General features: G+C 40.3%; 1 protein-coding gene across 1 annotated transcript in view; it reads left to right on the top strand.

Annotated features, from left to right (window-relative positions):
- The window catches only part of FBXL13 (F-box and leucine rich repeat protein 13), a 273,369-nt gene extending 258,211 nt beyond the window's left edge, over positions 1–15,158 (top strand). The window contains exons 19-21 of the mRNA XM_066353904.1: positions 5,497–5,631; positions 10,378–10,541; positions 14,972–15,158. Of these exons, the coding sequence (XP_066210001.1) occupies positions 5,497–5,631; positions 10,378–10,541; positions 14,972–15,158 (486 nt within the window). The remainder of the gene's footprint in view (positions 1–5,496; positions 5,632–10,377; positions 10,542–14,971) is intronic.
- Positions 15,159–16,127: the final 969 nt, after the last annotated feature.

Genomic DNA, 16,127 nt, shown 5'->3' on the forward strand with positions numbered 1-16,127 from the left:
ATATATTTATTGAAAGTATATACTCAAAATGTTTACTATGCTGTGCATGATTTTTAAAATGTGGCAATCACAGCCATAGAGAAGCAGTGAATAGTACTAGCTACTCCTTCTTGACTGCTTACTCTGTACCAGATACTGTTCAATTGCTTTATTCATATAAACTCACTCAATCCTTCCAACAGCTCTGTGAAGTGAGTGCTATGTAAAGGTACCATGTTCCTTCTGTGTTGCCGATGAGATCATTGCAGAATCGAGAGGTTGGGTACTATTTATCCAGAGACACAGAACTCTTAAGTGGCAAGATCTGAACTCAGGCTAGTGGCCTGGGACTCTGGGCTCTTACCCATCCTCCTGCTCTGCGTCTGGTAGGTGCTGAATAGAGTAGAGAAAGGACTGGCGTGGTGTTCTGAGAGTGATCTGTGGGTGCTCATTCTCCTCACTCCTGTGCCAGAGGGCTTTCACATTCCCTTTGTACACTTGCCCAAATTGAACCTCTTCTGCATGCCAGATGTTGGGGCCACAAAGTGAAATTAGATATGAATTCTGCTCTTGAGAAGCTATAGTCAATGTAGAAGACAATTATATAAATAGCCACAGAAGTAGAAAGTGAGAAAGACCAAAAAAAAAAAAGTTATAGGAATTTAGAAGAGGCATTTCTTCCAGGGGAATTTGGGAAAACTTCATGGAGTAAACCGCATTTGAGTTGGCTTGAAGCTAACATTCATTTCCCAAATCACTATATAATTTGGTAACAAATTTCATCATGAAAATATCTTTGGAAATGTTTGTTTGGGGCCTTGGCCTTGGCTTTTCTCCCTTTCAGAGTCCTCTCCATATTTAAAGGCAGCACAGTCCTCTAAGTTTGGGCCTTAGCTAAACTCTTCCCAGCCCAATTTCCTGGCGAGGAGGGTGGGAATGTATCACTCCAGGAGGGGAATCCTGAGTCTGAAGTCTGGCTTTGGTGGCAAGGCCCTCATGTCTCAGCTCAGTGTGCTTGAGCCACAGCCCCTCCCACCAGCGTCAGTGCATTGTGGGAACAAGGCTCTCTGTAGTGAAGTGTAGCTCTTCACCTTATGGGATGTACGGGCCAAAGGCATTATAGTTTTGAATTCAGTTTATTACTTAAAACTGTAGCTGTATTTCAGCCTTTGAGGGGCCAAAAATAGTCTTCATTATAAAAAAAAATGGTTCTTGACAGTACATGAATTTTCCAGAATTATCAATAGAAAAAACCCCACAAAATGTGCTGTGGTAGAATTAGTCAGAACCTAACAAGGCAAACAGTCAAGAGATGGTGTCATGACTATGCAACACATGGTGAGCTTTTTTTAAGGCTGGGAGCTGCCACCTGTCGAGATGGTTTAAATCAGGGTTTTGGCAGAAACACAATATTGTGACAGTCAGTAAATGTAAGTGAAACTCAGTTCCTCTACATACCCAAGTTAGGAATGTAGTCATTAAGCCCCCATACTGACTCAGCTCAGATACAGGGGAGAAATTATTTAACTCACTAAGGGATTTGGAAGTTTTCCTCAGAATTGTTAACACAAAACAAAATTGGTTGATACATGTGATGGGTGCCAAACTTGATAATTGCATTTCTATTCCATCTTCATTATAAAGGTTTTGACTTGGAAGAAGCTTAGCCTACTATTTTCCAAGAAAAGAATATCAACAGCATTGACAGATGTATGATTCTGCAGCTCTGGAGCCAGAAATGTATATAATAATTTCATCTGTAAGGGAGAAATGAAATTTCCCAAGTGATTATGTTGAAACATGCCTGTAGACTTAAGGACTTAATATGACTTATATGTCTCTAACGGAAAATATGAATTATGAGAGGAAAAGTTCTGACTTTTTTCTCAGAGCTCCCTGGTTTAATGCCAAGCATAAAGCCTTGTACCAATCTCTGTGCCTCAGATTTTCTGTGGATGAGAATGCTATCATAAATGTATCATAGCCCTTCTCATCCTTTTTGTGTTACTGTTTAAATCTCTGAGCAAATGCAACTTCAAAGAATATTACAGCTTAAAAAAAAAGAAAGGCTTAAGGCATAACTGATTCAAGCAGCCAAAACATTGATAGATGTTACCAAAGAGGAGTTGCAGATACTACGAACCTCGACTCTCACTTTAAAGCTTGTTTCATCTTTTAATAAATTATTCTTATAGTTTAAATATTCTTTCTTGTTTTAAATTTTCTCTGATTCATTGAACTCTATCCATTCTCTAAGTAGAAAACAATATTATCCTACTCTTTGAAACATAAGAATTCCTGTATTATTAAAAGAGAATTCTTATATCTTTGAAAACACTTTTAAAGGATGGATCAACCAACTAGTATATTTTGAGGATCAACAGTATTCTAAATATGCTTGTGAAAAGGGTATAATAGAACTAGCAGAGTTCTAGACAGTACCTCTGAGAGACTTATTGCACCGTCATTGAAAAACTTGTTGAGTCTCCAAATAGATTCAAGACCACTAATTCCAATCCTTCAAAGCTGGACTCCCCTCTGCACCACTGTGGGTGTGCCCTCTATACTTGATTGTCTCCAATTACAGGAAACACTATTTCCTGAAAAAGTGCTCCTTCTAATTTTTGACATCACTTAGTTGCTAAAGACAGATCTTCACACAAAGTTAGTCACAATATAGGAACCAGTCACGTACTGTAAGTGCCAAATGAGTTGAAAAAGACAAGTTCTGGATGACATCCGAAGAGGAATCACTGTTGGTTGTTGTGGTCAGGCAAACATAATGATTTAGGGTTGAGTAAGTAACATCTTTGAGTTTTCCTCAAAGTACAACACAAATGTACAATTTTATTATTATTGGTGTCACAGGCAAAAATCAGTAATAGTTAACATTTAATAAGTGCTTACTATGTGTCAAGCACTAACAATATGCTACATTGCTTCTCAAACACTGTATATAAAATTTTATAACTAGCTAGATGAGAATCTACTTTGTGCTAGCAACCATATCAGGTATATATATATTATTTCATGTAATCTGTACAACTCTCCTTTGATATAGGTGTTATCATTCTTATTTTAGCAAAGGAGACACTGTGGCTCAGTTTCAGTAATCCATACAATGCAGGGCAAGGCTTCTAACCCCATTCCACCTGATGCCACAGTGCTAGTATTTCCTGCTTATCTGCTATGCCTAACTGTCCTGGAAAATTACCTGCCACGAACCAGCGCGACTAGTAATTCCAGGTTCTGAGTGGGAACAGCGTGGAATTAAGAAAATATGCTTAAAGAATAAAAGGATGGGTTTGGGAGGGCTCTGCAATACTGCTGGCAAGAACAGAGCACGCCCAAAAACCGCTTCCTCATTTATTTATAGGGCAAAGTCGACCATTAGCAAATCAATGAAGTCTCTGATCATATCTCCAAGGCAACCCAAGAATTTTACCAAGTGCAAAAAACCCCCACCATAATAACATCTTAATTTTACACCAAAGGATAGAAGAAACTTGCCTCCAGTCTTTCTGGGGGACATGGGGGTAGGATGAGTATAAACAATCCAGCATCACAGCTAACATGGAGCTGTGGGGAAGGGCATGTAAATTGCCTTTACCACCTTATCAAACAGAGGTTGTGGAGAAAAGCTTAGCCTTTTGCAACTTAATCAGGTAAGTGAGGTGGGGGGATGGGCAGACTGTCAGCTTACTGCCAGTTCTCCACACCTCAGTCCCCCAATATCTAAACTGCAAATCCCTGTTGGCTTTTCAGTCCCCAACAATTACCCTCTATTAATTTGCTAAATAGTTGTCTGACTAGTTCTTATCAATCACCCTAAGGCTAAAACGAGGGGAAACTGGCACACTCAGTGGAGAGAAGCCCACTGGTGACTTTACCTCTGGCATCATCCTTAGGGCCATCACAAATACGACAGGGTAGGAGGTCCTCTTAGTTCTGAGAGGAAATGACTTGGAGGCCTGGGACATCCATTTTTATGTGTGAATAAGGAATGCCTTTCAAGTAACCCACTAGGGTTACTGAAATCTAATACATCTAATTACAGTTAATGCTAAACATTTGCTGAGGTCTCTGATTCAGTCCTCTAAGAATCTTAGCTGCTTCACAATATGGCAGGGCTTCTAGGGTGACTGAACAAATGCTAGAGGGTTGTAATTCTCACAATTTGGGGGAGGGAATTTTCTTATTAGTACAGGATTAGTATCACCTTGAATTGAAAACTTCTCAACTTACTCAGATATTTTTACAGTTACTGTTATTTTGTGAATCACTTTGTTCTTGCATAATTGCTGAGTTGTAGACTTTGACCATTATTTCCTCATGGATTCTTATCACTTAGTTTTATTATTTTTGCTTTTTACTAAAACGTGAGAAGGAAAATTAAGAACTACTGAGATAAAGGGAAGAATTTTCAATGATTTCCTTTATTAGCCCTCTAAATTTCAGATGAACATTCTGGCATTTCAGAACAATGCTAGAGGGCAGATATTGTAACTGACAGATGCAAGACCTACAGATACAGAGAGCCAGCTGAGGGATTTGGGCATCCACAGACATTGGTATACGTGGGGGTCCTGGAGCCACTCTTCTGTATGTACTGGGGTCAACTGTATGTTCCCTAATTTCAAGAAGGGGAGATAGGCTAGGAAGAGTTATCCTAGTAAGTGGTGGAAATGGAATGACAGCTCAGGTCTCCGATTCCAAAGCTGCGCTCTTTCCCTTACATGATCACATCAGACTCTCAGCCCGGGCTGTTTGCCATCTAGTTCTCACCTCCAGGTTTCTTTTTACCCACTCGGTTGGCTGAATATAACTCTAATAACTACTGACCATGCAGGTAAACTTTCATTAGCACTAAACCCAATTCTCCCCTGGCCGAATAGATCAATTGGTTAGTGTCATCCCAAAGTGCAGAGGTTACTGGCTCAGTCCCCAGTCAGGGCACATACAGGAAAAGATTGATTGATGTTTCTGTCTTGCTCTCTCTTTCTCCCTTCCTCTCCCTCTACAATCAATAAATAAAAACAAAATTTAAAAACTCCAAATTCTGTTATCAGGAAGTTGAATATTACTAAGCTGTTAAGCTGGTGTGCAAATACCTTTTGTTGTAAAGAATTTTTTTTTAATGTAATGGCTTTTTTTCCCCAAAAAAAGATGCAACACATCTATATTTCAGGGACTGAAATGCACGCTAAGTAAACTGCTATGGGTAAGATGGCTTTATGTGTATACAGCATTTGAATAAAGACTAAGGAATGAGGCCCTGGCCTAGTATAGTAGCTCAGGTGGTCAGAGCATCAACTGATATGACAAGGTTGCAGGTTCAATCCTTGGTCATGGTACAGACAAGAATCAACCAAAGAATACATAAATAAGTGAAACAACAAATCGATGTTTCCCTCTCTCTCTCTCTCTCCCTTCTTCTCATTCTAAAATCAGGTTTTTTAAAAATCCTTAAAAGACTAAGGAAAAGAAAAACACCTTTGACTTTGGAATTTCTTGTAGGCATTCTGCAGAGGCTCACTGATATTGGAACACCTGGATGTCTCTTATTGCCCCCAGCTATCCAATGAGACCATCACCGCACTGGCCATCTACTGCCTTCACCTCACGTCTCTCAGCATTGCTGGTTGTCCAAAGGTACGTGCAGAAGTCGGAGCTCTGACCTGTCACACTGAAGCGCTGTCAGAGAACTTGGGCATGGTAGCAACTGGGGTGGGACTCAACACTGGACTTATTTTTCTTTGTCATGTTTAAGGTATTCATTCATAAGATTTCTTCTTTCATTCCCCAAGTTGAAAATAAGTTTATGATTTCATTTGTGTTAAAGTAGAATTTTCAAAAAGTTAAAAACAATCGTCACACAAATATAAAAATGTGTCAAAGATTTATTTAATTCATTAATGAGAGAACCCAAAAAAATGGTAAAGCTCGTTCACAGAGCATTTGGTCGAAGTGAACACTTACAGGAAATGAAGAAAGAATGCTAAAATGTGATTATTAGGTTAGATCCGAAATTGGTTAATAACCTCTAAGGTAGTAAATCCCTAACTGTGGAGTTACAGTTTCTACCAGACAAAAATAATCTGTATCTCTTCTGGACAAAAATATAACAAGTTGTAACATGTAACTTCCCTGAGTTTCAGCCCGAATAGTAAGCAGTATGTTAAACAAAGGCATAATTCCATATAGAGTTCCTCAGGTGGACCTGTTAGTGTTCCAGGATGATTTCAAGCGTTTGGCAGTTTTTCTTGACATCTGTTTATAAAGAAAATATGTACTCACTATAAAATATTTGGGTTACATATAAAAGCATGAGGAGAGAGTAAAAATTCATTGTCATACCATCATCCAGACATAACTATTGTTAGTATCTTATAGTTATTCCTGTAGAGTTTTTTCTAGGTACAAAGAGAATATAAATAGTTACAGAGGTTTGTATTTTGTCTATATTTTAAAGACTAGAATCATACTTTCCAAAATACATTGTAACCTACTTTTTTCCTCTTAATATATTATGGACATATCTCTATGTCAAGAAATAGAAATTTGTGGTTCTGGACTAACGCTGCAAATTGAACATACATATGTAGTTTTATTCCTTCTTGAAATGCTACCAAAACTGCAGAAGAAGGGTGAGGGCCAATGTTGGTAGGGGAAACAGGAGAAGAGACAAGAGCAACAAAATTTGGAAGCTTGAAAACAGATGGATCAATTTAGTAGACCAGAGACAGTTTTGAATCTGAAGCGAACAGTAGAGATACCTGAGGAAAAAAATGAACTTACACTATTGTCTTCTAGAGTCTTCAAGCCTCACAGCATGTACCTCTGGAGCCGGGTTAAGAGGATGGCTAAAATGAGGAAGATGAGTTAAAAGTTCTGGAGAAATAAATAGATCCTCAGATCCCTTCCCACACTCCATGCCTCTGGGTAACTGCACGTCCGCATGCTCACCAGAAGACTGGAGGGTTATTTCCTAGAGCCAGATTTCTCAACCTTGGTATTATTGCTATTTTGGGTAATTCTTTGTAGTAGGTGTTGTTCTGTGCACTGTAGGATGCTTGACAGCACCCCTGCCCTCTGCCCACTGTATGTCAGCATCACCCAGCCCCCCGTGCCTTCATTCACGACAATACAAATGTCTCCAGGTATTGCTAAGTGTTTTCTGGGGGACAAATCACTCTACCCTCAGCTCCGCAGGTAAAACAAAGGGCTGCTGTTCTGGGAGACACCGTATAATAGTTTGAGCCTGGGTGCAAAAGCAAGAACAGGAATAAGTGTGTACGCCGGATGCAGGGGTGCTCAGGCGCCTTTCCAACAGCATCTGGAAGTGGGTGCCAGATCTTTCCCTCAGGAAGGAGATTGGAAGTCTCTTTTCTGGGGTCTGAATAGCCCAAAATAAAAGGAAAAAAAGACTGACACTTGGGGTTTTCTGAACAAATAACCCACCTAGACCACTGAGCTTAAAGTAGAGAGGGCCCACCTCGTGCACTCAGACCTTCTAGTTGGGATTGTAGCCCTCCACTATTCACCATGAGCAGACAGTCAGAATTATTAGACTAAGAGAAAGCCTCTATGATGGAAGATCAAGACCAAAACAAATGACAGGAAAAGCAGTGGAAGCAAAATGTGCAGAGGGAAGAAAAGTAATAAATCTTAAAAAAAAAAAATCCTCAGAAGCTACAAGATTAACAACACTGTTCTCTTCTGTTGTATACTCTGATGGGCTTGTCTTGACTAAAGCATCACCCAAACTCTCAGGATGCGCTGCATTCTAGGTCCTCTAAAAATGTAGCTCATCAGCAGTTCCGTCTGTGGTGAGTGGATTGAGAGGGTGATGCTAGACCCTCCTCACTCCTCCATAGTTTAGAAGGAAGAGGAGGAGCTGTGTGTGTGTGTGTGTGGGGGGGGGGGGGGATGTGGTACATCATGACAAAATTAATCCAGAAAGTTTGCAGCAAAATTCTTTTTAATAATGCACTTGTTTCAGACTAGGGAAACTAGATGTCGTCTGGTCTGCATCTGGTTCTAGACGAGAGCTGGCCTGAGACTGGGCACGCTAACAGCACTGAGCACTGCCCTCTGCAGCCGGAGCAGCGCCATGCCCAGCGCGTTTGCTCTGCTGTCTCTGGACACGTGCACCCTCAGGCAGCGCGCAGCTCATGGGAACTGCACTGGGTCCACAGTGGAGACTGGGCTTTTTAATGGCTCTGCCAATTAGGGGAGAAAGTAGAATGAGGAAGGGAAAGAGTCCAGTGAGAACAGAAGTTGAGGCAGAGGAATATTTTTTGTTGTTTTATTTTGTATTGTTTTTTGATAAAAAGAAACTTGGGAATTCCTTCTATAAACTGTGCCATGAACACTGTCCTGCGGCCTAGAAACTAAAGAAGATTTCACACAAAAATGATGTTCAGAAACGAATCCCTCTACATCAGAGATCTGGGGTGAGGAAAAGGAAGGGGAGTAGATCTTCTTAGAACCTCAATGTAGGAAAGGAGCATTGAGCTTTACCCTCTATGCAGGTCAAATGAGTATCCCGATTCAGAAAACGTGGGGACCATACTTTGGACCAATTTGAATACTCCTCACCTGAACCATAAGGTCCAGCCACTTTCCTTCTGATGAACCATAATACACTTTTGTGTCGGTTCATCACTACAGAGTAGGTTTCCAGAAAGCCTATAGGTCAATATTTAATGGTCACCTTATCCATCTCCTGGAAGGCCAGCTCTTCCTTACAACTAGCTTACCTCCTAGATCAGTAAGGAATACTGTGACGTTGTCCTACCCAGCGCTAAAACGGAACTAACCTCTGCTCGGCAGGACTCAGATTAGGACCCGGTCTCTGGAAGTTAAGAATGCAGCCAGTCGTCCCTTCCTCTAGTTCCCAGCCCCGTAAGTCCCAGCCCAGCTCAGTTACTGAACATCCTGAGCTTCTCATCAGCAGGAAGTGATGGGCTCCTCTTCAGCTCCCGGGTATCAGTGAGGCCCAGCACTCTGAACTCCAGCTGTCCTGGGCTTTGCCAGCATCTCATTCTTTTTCCTTTCCTCTACAATCATAGGGCTTTGTTTTCCCTTTTTTATGACATCAGATCCTTAGAGACCCACACGCTACGGGAGGAGTGTCTGAGCATGTTCTTGAGAGTCAGTCACCTGTCAGCCCTCGGTCCTGGGCACGTCTGGGAAAAGGGCATATGCGTAGACAGTGACATCTATCTTTCCAAACTTAAAAAGTATACATTTCAAATTGAAAGGGTTTTTTATATAATACTCTCAATTTTATGTTAAAAACAAAACGCAAGCCTCATGGCATGCTTTAGAACATTCAAACATTTAAAGTATGAAATTAAATCCAGTTGGAAAAAAATTCCTTTGGGGAGAGTAATCCAGTTGATTCTGTAGCAAGTCTCAGTTCAACTATAAATTCAAAAGCTACACCCTGAGTAAGTGAAATAATCTAAGAAGTGGAGTTGAATTACTTCTGCAAAACATCTGGGCAAACTTTCAGGATGCTGGAGCCCTCAGCAGTTTCTCAGAATGAGATTCATGCAGTCTCTGCGGCTTCTGCTCTTCCGTCTCCCCTGCCTATAAAACGTCTGTCTCACTTGTCCGTTACCAGAACTGTGCTATTTCACATGCAAACCATCAGCAACTTCCAGACCTCTTCTCAGAGCAATCTGATCCTGACTGCAGGTTAACTTCAGGGGATAATAGATATATTTTATAGTTTTATAATATGTGATGTTACAGATCACATTACTGCAGCCTTTAATAAGTTCCTCCTATCGATGTGACAGGGATTACTAAGAAAATTATGATGAAGTTTCCCATCCAAACGAGATCTCCAAAAAGAACATCAAGATCATAAGTTCTCTTGGGGCCACCTGAACACACATTTTATTGGTCTGAAAACAGTTAAATCACTAATTTCAGTTATACGCCTATCATGTGACAAGCTGATTAAAAAGAACTTGCAGGTGTCCTGATTCTGTTTGTTAGGGATAATTCATGTCTTCCCACCCCCAAATGTTTGTATCCTCCCAAAGTTCATATGTTGAAACCCTCATCCCAATGTGGTAGGATGAGGAAGTGAGGCTTTTAGGAAGTAATTAAATGGGGTAAAGCCCCGTGATAGAATTAGTGCCCCTATAAAAATAGACAGCAAATATCTGCAGAGCAACAAGAGGGTCCTCACCAGACACTGAGTCTGTGGGCATCATGATCTTAGGCTTCTCAGCCTCCTGAACTGATAGCTATAAGTATCTATTGTTAAAATGACCCAGCCTATGGTATTTTGTTATAGTAGCCTAAATTGACTAGTACACTCTTCTTCTCTGGGATGAGGCTCATCAGAATAATCAGGACTCACTTTGGCTGTGTGTTCAGATTACTGATTCAGCGATGGAGATACTGTCAGCAAAATGCCATTACCTGCACATTTTGGATATTTCTGGTTGTGTCTTGCTTACTGACCGAATACTTGAGGATCTTCAGCTAGGCTGCCGACAGCTCCGGATCCTTAAGATGCAATACTGCAGACTTATCTCCCAGTAAGTATGCACCTGGATATGAAAAGCTTTGAGAACTACCTTCTAAGAAGACAGAATACGGGACTATGGCATTCGTAATACGTTTTTCAAAATTAGGAAGTTTCATTACTGTTTTATTTTTTGCCTAACTGAAGCCAACATTTTGTGCTGAACCAAGGGACGCTCTCTTCTATAATGGTCTTCATGGTGTCCTGGCCCTGCCCATGTACTCTAAGAAACAGAATACACGGTGATTCCCAAGCATGCATTTTCTTTTCAATATTTCCAGCTCCCTGTACTGATCATACTAAAGCAGTGGTCCCCAACCCCCGGGCCGTGGACCGGTACTGGTCCGTGGGCCATTTGGAACCGATCCGCAGAGAAAGAATAAATAACTTACATTATTTGTTTTATTTATATATATTTAAGTCTGAACAATGTTTTATTTTTAAAAAATGACCAGATTCCCTCTGTTACATCCGTCTAAGACTCACTCTTGACGCTTGTCTCGGTCATGTGATACATTTATCCGTCCCACCCTAAAGGCCGGTCTGTGAAAATATTTTCTGACATTAAACTGGTCCGTGGCTCAAAAAAGGTTGGGGACCACTGTACTAAAGCACCCAGAAGAGAAGGAGAAAGGGAGAGAGAGAGGGAGAGGAGGAAGAGAAGGAGCGGAGGGAAGGAGTGAAAGGAGAGAAGGAGGGAGAGGAGAGAAGGAGGGAGAGAGGGAAAGGAGGGAAGGAGGGAGGGAGGGAAGGAGGGAGGGAGGGAGGGATAGACATATATATATAGAGAGTGTTGTTTCTGGCAGGGGCATTCAATTTCTACATTTTCAAATTTCCTGAAACTTTTCAAAAGTGCATGTGTACAAACACACAGCTACACAAGATGGAACTCAGCTACACAAGACTCAGTCACCATGCTGGTCTTTCTTTTTGGCCAGGTCTTCGGAGTCAGTCCATGTGAGGATGCCAAAGGTGTTTGTAAAGTGGTGAGATCAGGTAGTTCATGGGCTAAGGATTTTCTGGAGGGTGGAGAGGAAGTGGACTAGGGAATAGTCTGCACTAGTGTAGAAATTCTAAAAGTATTCTCAGATTTGCTGCAGGACAGATTCAATGTGCACTTTTCCCCAGGAGCACCCTTGCTGTGAAATAGTGTAGGACTAAGACAGGCCTAGAGACTCTCTCCACTGGAGGGAGCTCTGACCTCCTGGCATCTGAGACTGGGGGAGGAGGTCTAAGCCATGATCCTTTACTCCTCTCCAGTCTGTGAGCATCGCCTCAAATGGTGAGGGGGTCAACTCTCTGATGTTTAATTTCACTGAAGCTGTCAGTAGAATGGAGAGCAGTGCTTAGGTAAGGGAGGCCTGAAGCCAAGAAATAAAGTTAAGAAATGTGTGTCCCATTACATACTTCAGTATGCAGTGCATTCTGATTCTGTCCCATCACATTGCATTTAATAAATAGTCTTCCCATTCATTTCTTATTTTTCTTGTCTATATTGAAAAGTCAAAATCCCCAATTTTGTTTTCTTATTTTTTCAAACTCCCATTATTTGCATATTGCTTTTATATGACAATTATCATCTCATAGTTGAGAGAAAATGTGACAATATGTATATGCTCCCAAACTTATTATTAAGAGTACCTAGCCTCCTACCAGTTACCTACAATTCTCCAAACTGTTGTTCTTAAGAGGCCAGAGATTACATATAATTTGGTCAGCTACTTATAAATCTTTTATTCTCCAAACAAACATGTCCTTTTCCTATAGGTCAAGACCACTGCTGCCTCTAACTGCAGTTAATGTTATCATCAGTGTCTCCAAATCATTACTAACAACTGTGAACTACAGTTGTGTCTAAGCTCTGCTCTTTGGGCAGAAGGGTCAGTACGGTATTGGAAATAGGAACCCAAGAATGTCTCTTCAAAACCAACAAATCAGCAGAAGGCAAGAGAGCTAAAGAAAAATTTCCTTCTTGGTATAAGCTGCTGAAATCTGTTGTTTTGGCTTTTCCTGCTAGGTTCAAGGTGATACAAAGACATGTAATATATACCCTTAAATAATTTACTGCCTTCTTAAACAAAAGGAAAATAACAATTTTGAAAATTATGAACAGTTAATGCCATGAAGTATTGGAAAGAAATTAATTCTATAATTAACTTCCTGTAGAAGTTCAGAGGAGGAAAGAATAGGGTTTGGGTCTCTACAAGAGGTTGGAGTGGTTTGGAGTTTTGAAAGACAGATACAGTTTAGACAGGAAGAAATGAGGTGACGGGTACGTAACAACAAAGCCTGTTGCCCAGGACAGTTCTACCCGTTTGAACCTGATGGTGTCAATGTTTTATGTTTCAGATTCTCCTAACATGGGTATTCTATTATAGGGGCTTGAGTGAAAACAATCTTATAAAAAACACCTCCAAAAAAAATAAAAAATAAAATAAAAACACCTCCAATGCTCGCTTTGGTAGCACATATACAAAAAACACCTTCATAGACATGATAATTTCAATGCCACAGAATTGAAAAGGGAGAAAAATGTTCAGAAGAAAATGAGAAAGCTAAAGATTATTTTTACAAAAAATACCCTACTTAGAAGACAATATAAAGATTATAAAAGAAGTTTAAAATGTAGAATTAGTATGATTTCTTTTACTCAAATTGTTCTTTAAACTTGTGTAAGTTTTGTGAGTGCAAATATATACCGTAAGCCAAAAGGAATTTGGTAAGAGACAAAATTGGCAATGCTTTGGTTGTCTCTGGTGAGTTTGGTTACAATTATTTTAATACTTCTAAAATCTGACTCAAGTGAAACAGCATTTTAAACCACTGATGTATCTTAGTCTTTTCCAATTTCATTGCCTGACTTGAACTCATATAGCCACTGAGCATCAATATAACCCCAGGCGTATAATACAGCCTCCATATCAATGACTGTTTCCAGACTTGCAATTAATAACTCAATGTAATATATAGCAATAGGGGCAAAATAGCCCCTTCATGGGTAAACATTACTCATTTCTGACCCTACTAAAGTTGCCAATTACTCATTTATTACTAGTACTGGCTTCAAGATTCAAACCACCTTCCTAGGGAAACCCCTTTTCGCAAATTGGCAGTTTTCAAGTTAGATATACCTTTTTTCCTGATGCTATCATATTGTGACTTATAAGGAATACATATGTATTTGGTCATTCAGATGACCAAACTATAATTCTCATATATATTTGGTCTTCCTCCAAGGCTCATAGCTACTAAAACCCTTGGAATTTTCTGAGTGATAAGAGCAAACAGAACATATCATAATTGGATTCTTCTCCTCAGTTCCTGAAATCAGTTCAGAGGCATAATGGTGAAATATAGGTGTCTTGTTAGTCACAAGGCCACTTCCACCACAACCGGGTTTATGTTAATAGGCTGACTTATGAAAAGTATCTAAGGATAGGAGCTGGTTGCCTTGGGAACCAACCAGGAAGAGAAGGGTAGAACTTTTAGCCCCACATCCTGATTTCCAGAGAGGCAAGAGGGGCTAGAGGTTGAATCAATCACCAACAGACACTGAATTCATCAGTCATGCCTATGTAATGAGGTCTCCATAAAAACCTACAGGACAGATTTAAGAGGGTTTCTGGGTTGGTGAATGCGTGGAGATTTGGGGAGAGGAGCGTGACTAAAGAAGGCATGGAAGCTCTGTGCCCTTCCCCACACGTGAGTGATAGCCTTTATAATGAACTGTGATCAGTAAGTAAAGTTTTCCTCAGTTCTGTGAGCAACTCTGGAAAATTAAGCAAACCTAGACAGGTTGTTGGAACCTCTGGTCTATATAGCCAGTCCTTCGGAAGCCAGGGTTTGCAACTGGCTGTCTAAAGTGAAGGATGGTCTTGTGGGAATGCACTCTTAACCTGTGGAATGGGATGTTATCTCTGGGTAGAAAGTGTTAGAATTGAGTTGATTTGTAGGAACTCCAGCTTGGTATCTGAGAATCGGTTAGTGGTATGGGTGAACATCTGAAATTCATCCATGTATCCAACAGGGATCTGTAGACTTTGGGTGAAGAGCTCCTGCTCAGGTGCATGGTTAGCTTTCACTGGCTGGCTGGGAAGGGAACTCCCTCATTCAGCCCACTTGAAATACCAGGCAGAGGGCTCACTCCAGAGCACTATCGAGTGTCCTTACTATATATTTCCACTTCATGGCCATGCAATTCCCTTATCCATTCACTGTCTGTTAGCCTCTTAACTGGCTGAACTAGAGAGCTACTAAGCTACTTAACCTCTGGGATCCTGATTATTAGCACAATTACCCACCCCACCCCCCTCAGCAAGGCAAGAAAGCTGAGAAAAGAAAATTCAACTCCTGATGGTTCTTTAACTCCAAATTTGACCTGGTTTGATAATTCTGCACTAGGGATTACTTCTGCAACCAGCTAATATGAATCACTTATTCCAGGGAGGCAGCTAAGAAAATGTCGTCTGTGGTTCAGCAGCAGCAGTACAGCCCTAGTGACCCTCCGCTCTGGTTTGGCTATGACTGCAGCGGCAACCCTCTGCAAGAGCAGCAGGAGACAAGACCACTTAAAGATAAGGAATCGACAGTCGAAGAGTCAACATATGGTGGCGAAGAGGAAGTAGTATGACCTTCCACTCAAGCAGGAAGAACAAAAAAGACTAGAATAAAGTCTAGAATTTGGCAACTTCATTTGATGCAAGTATTTTTATTAGCTTGATCTCAATGGTGTAAACAGCAGCAAATCATATTCCTATTCCAACTGCAAATGTTTCTAAACATATCATTAGTTCTTCTGTCTAATAATCATGATTTTTAAAAAGCCAAATTAAATACTGCTACTATATAAATTTGTGACTTAAATTTATCTTAAACCAATAGTTTGAGATGATCAGATCTGAGGTTACAGTTATATGAAACAATCCTGAGAGATGGGATGTTTCTGAAAAGGAATTAAGAAGCTTCTCTTTAAAAAAGAAAGTGGAGATGTCCTTCTAACTCAGAGTAAGAGTTTGAGCCAGGGCAAATGACTTTAAGGATCTGTAACCCTTTATTATAAAGGACATAAACATACATTTTAAAAAGGAAACAAGGCTTTCTTGTGATTTCCAGCTACTCAGCAATGGGAGAGAACTAAATGACCCTGAACTTGATCTCAACATCTGACTGAAGGAAAAATTAAAAACCAACTTAGCAGAAACTATCTGTGAATAGAATGGAAATCCCTGCAAAGTCTCAGGAATATTTATTTTTGATCAGATTTGCACCATAGGGAAATTTTAACTACACTATCCCCCAAAATATGCTGTTCTAATTTTATGCTAAGAGATATGGGTTATTTGTAATGTCATTTGGTAGCACACAGATGGATGTTTGAGTCCAGAAGACGGTACACCTGTTCTGATCGTCACAGAGATGCTATGCTGGTAATAGCAGGTCAGTTTTCTAACTCTTCTATTTCCTAAAAATTTAAGGATATAAAAGTTATTTTGAAGCAGCAAGATGGCGACGGAGTAGGTGGACATTCCAATTCCGCCCTCACAGAACCAAAGTGGATTACAACTTAATTTTAAGAACAATCATCTTGAAAAACCAACTT

Source organism: Saccopteryx leptura, chromosome 12 (assembly GCF_036850995.1).
Source record: "Saccopteryx leptura isolate mSacLep1 chromosome 12, mSacLep1_pri_phased_curated, whole genome shotgun sequence".
Classification (NCBI taxonomy): domain Eukaryota; kingdom Metazoa; phylum Chordata; class Mammalia; order Chiroptera; family Emballonuridae; genus Saccopteryx; species Saccopteryx leptura.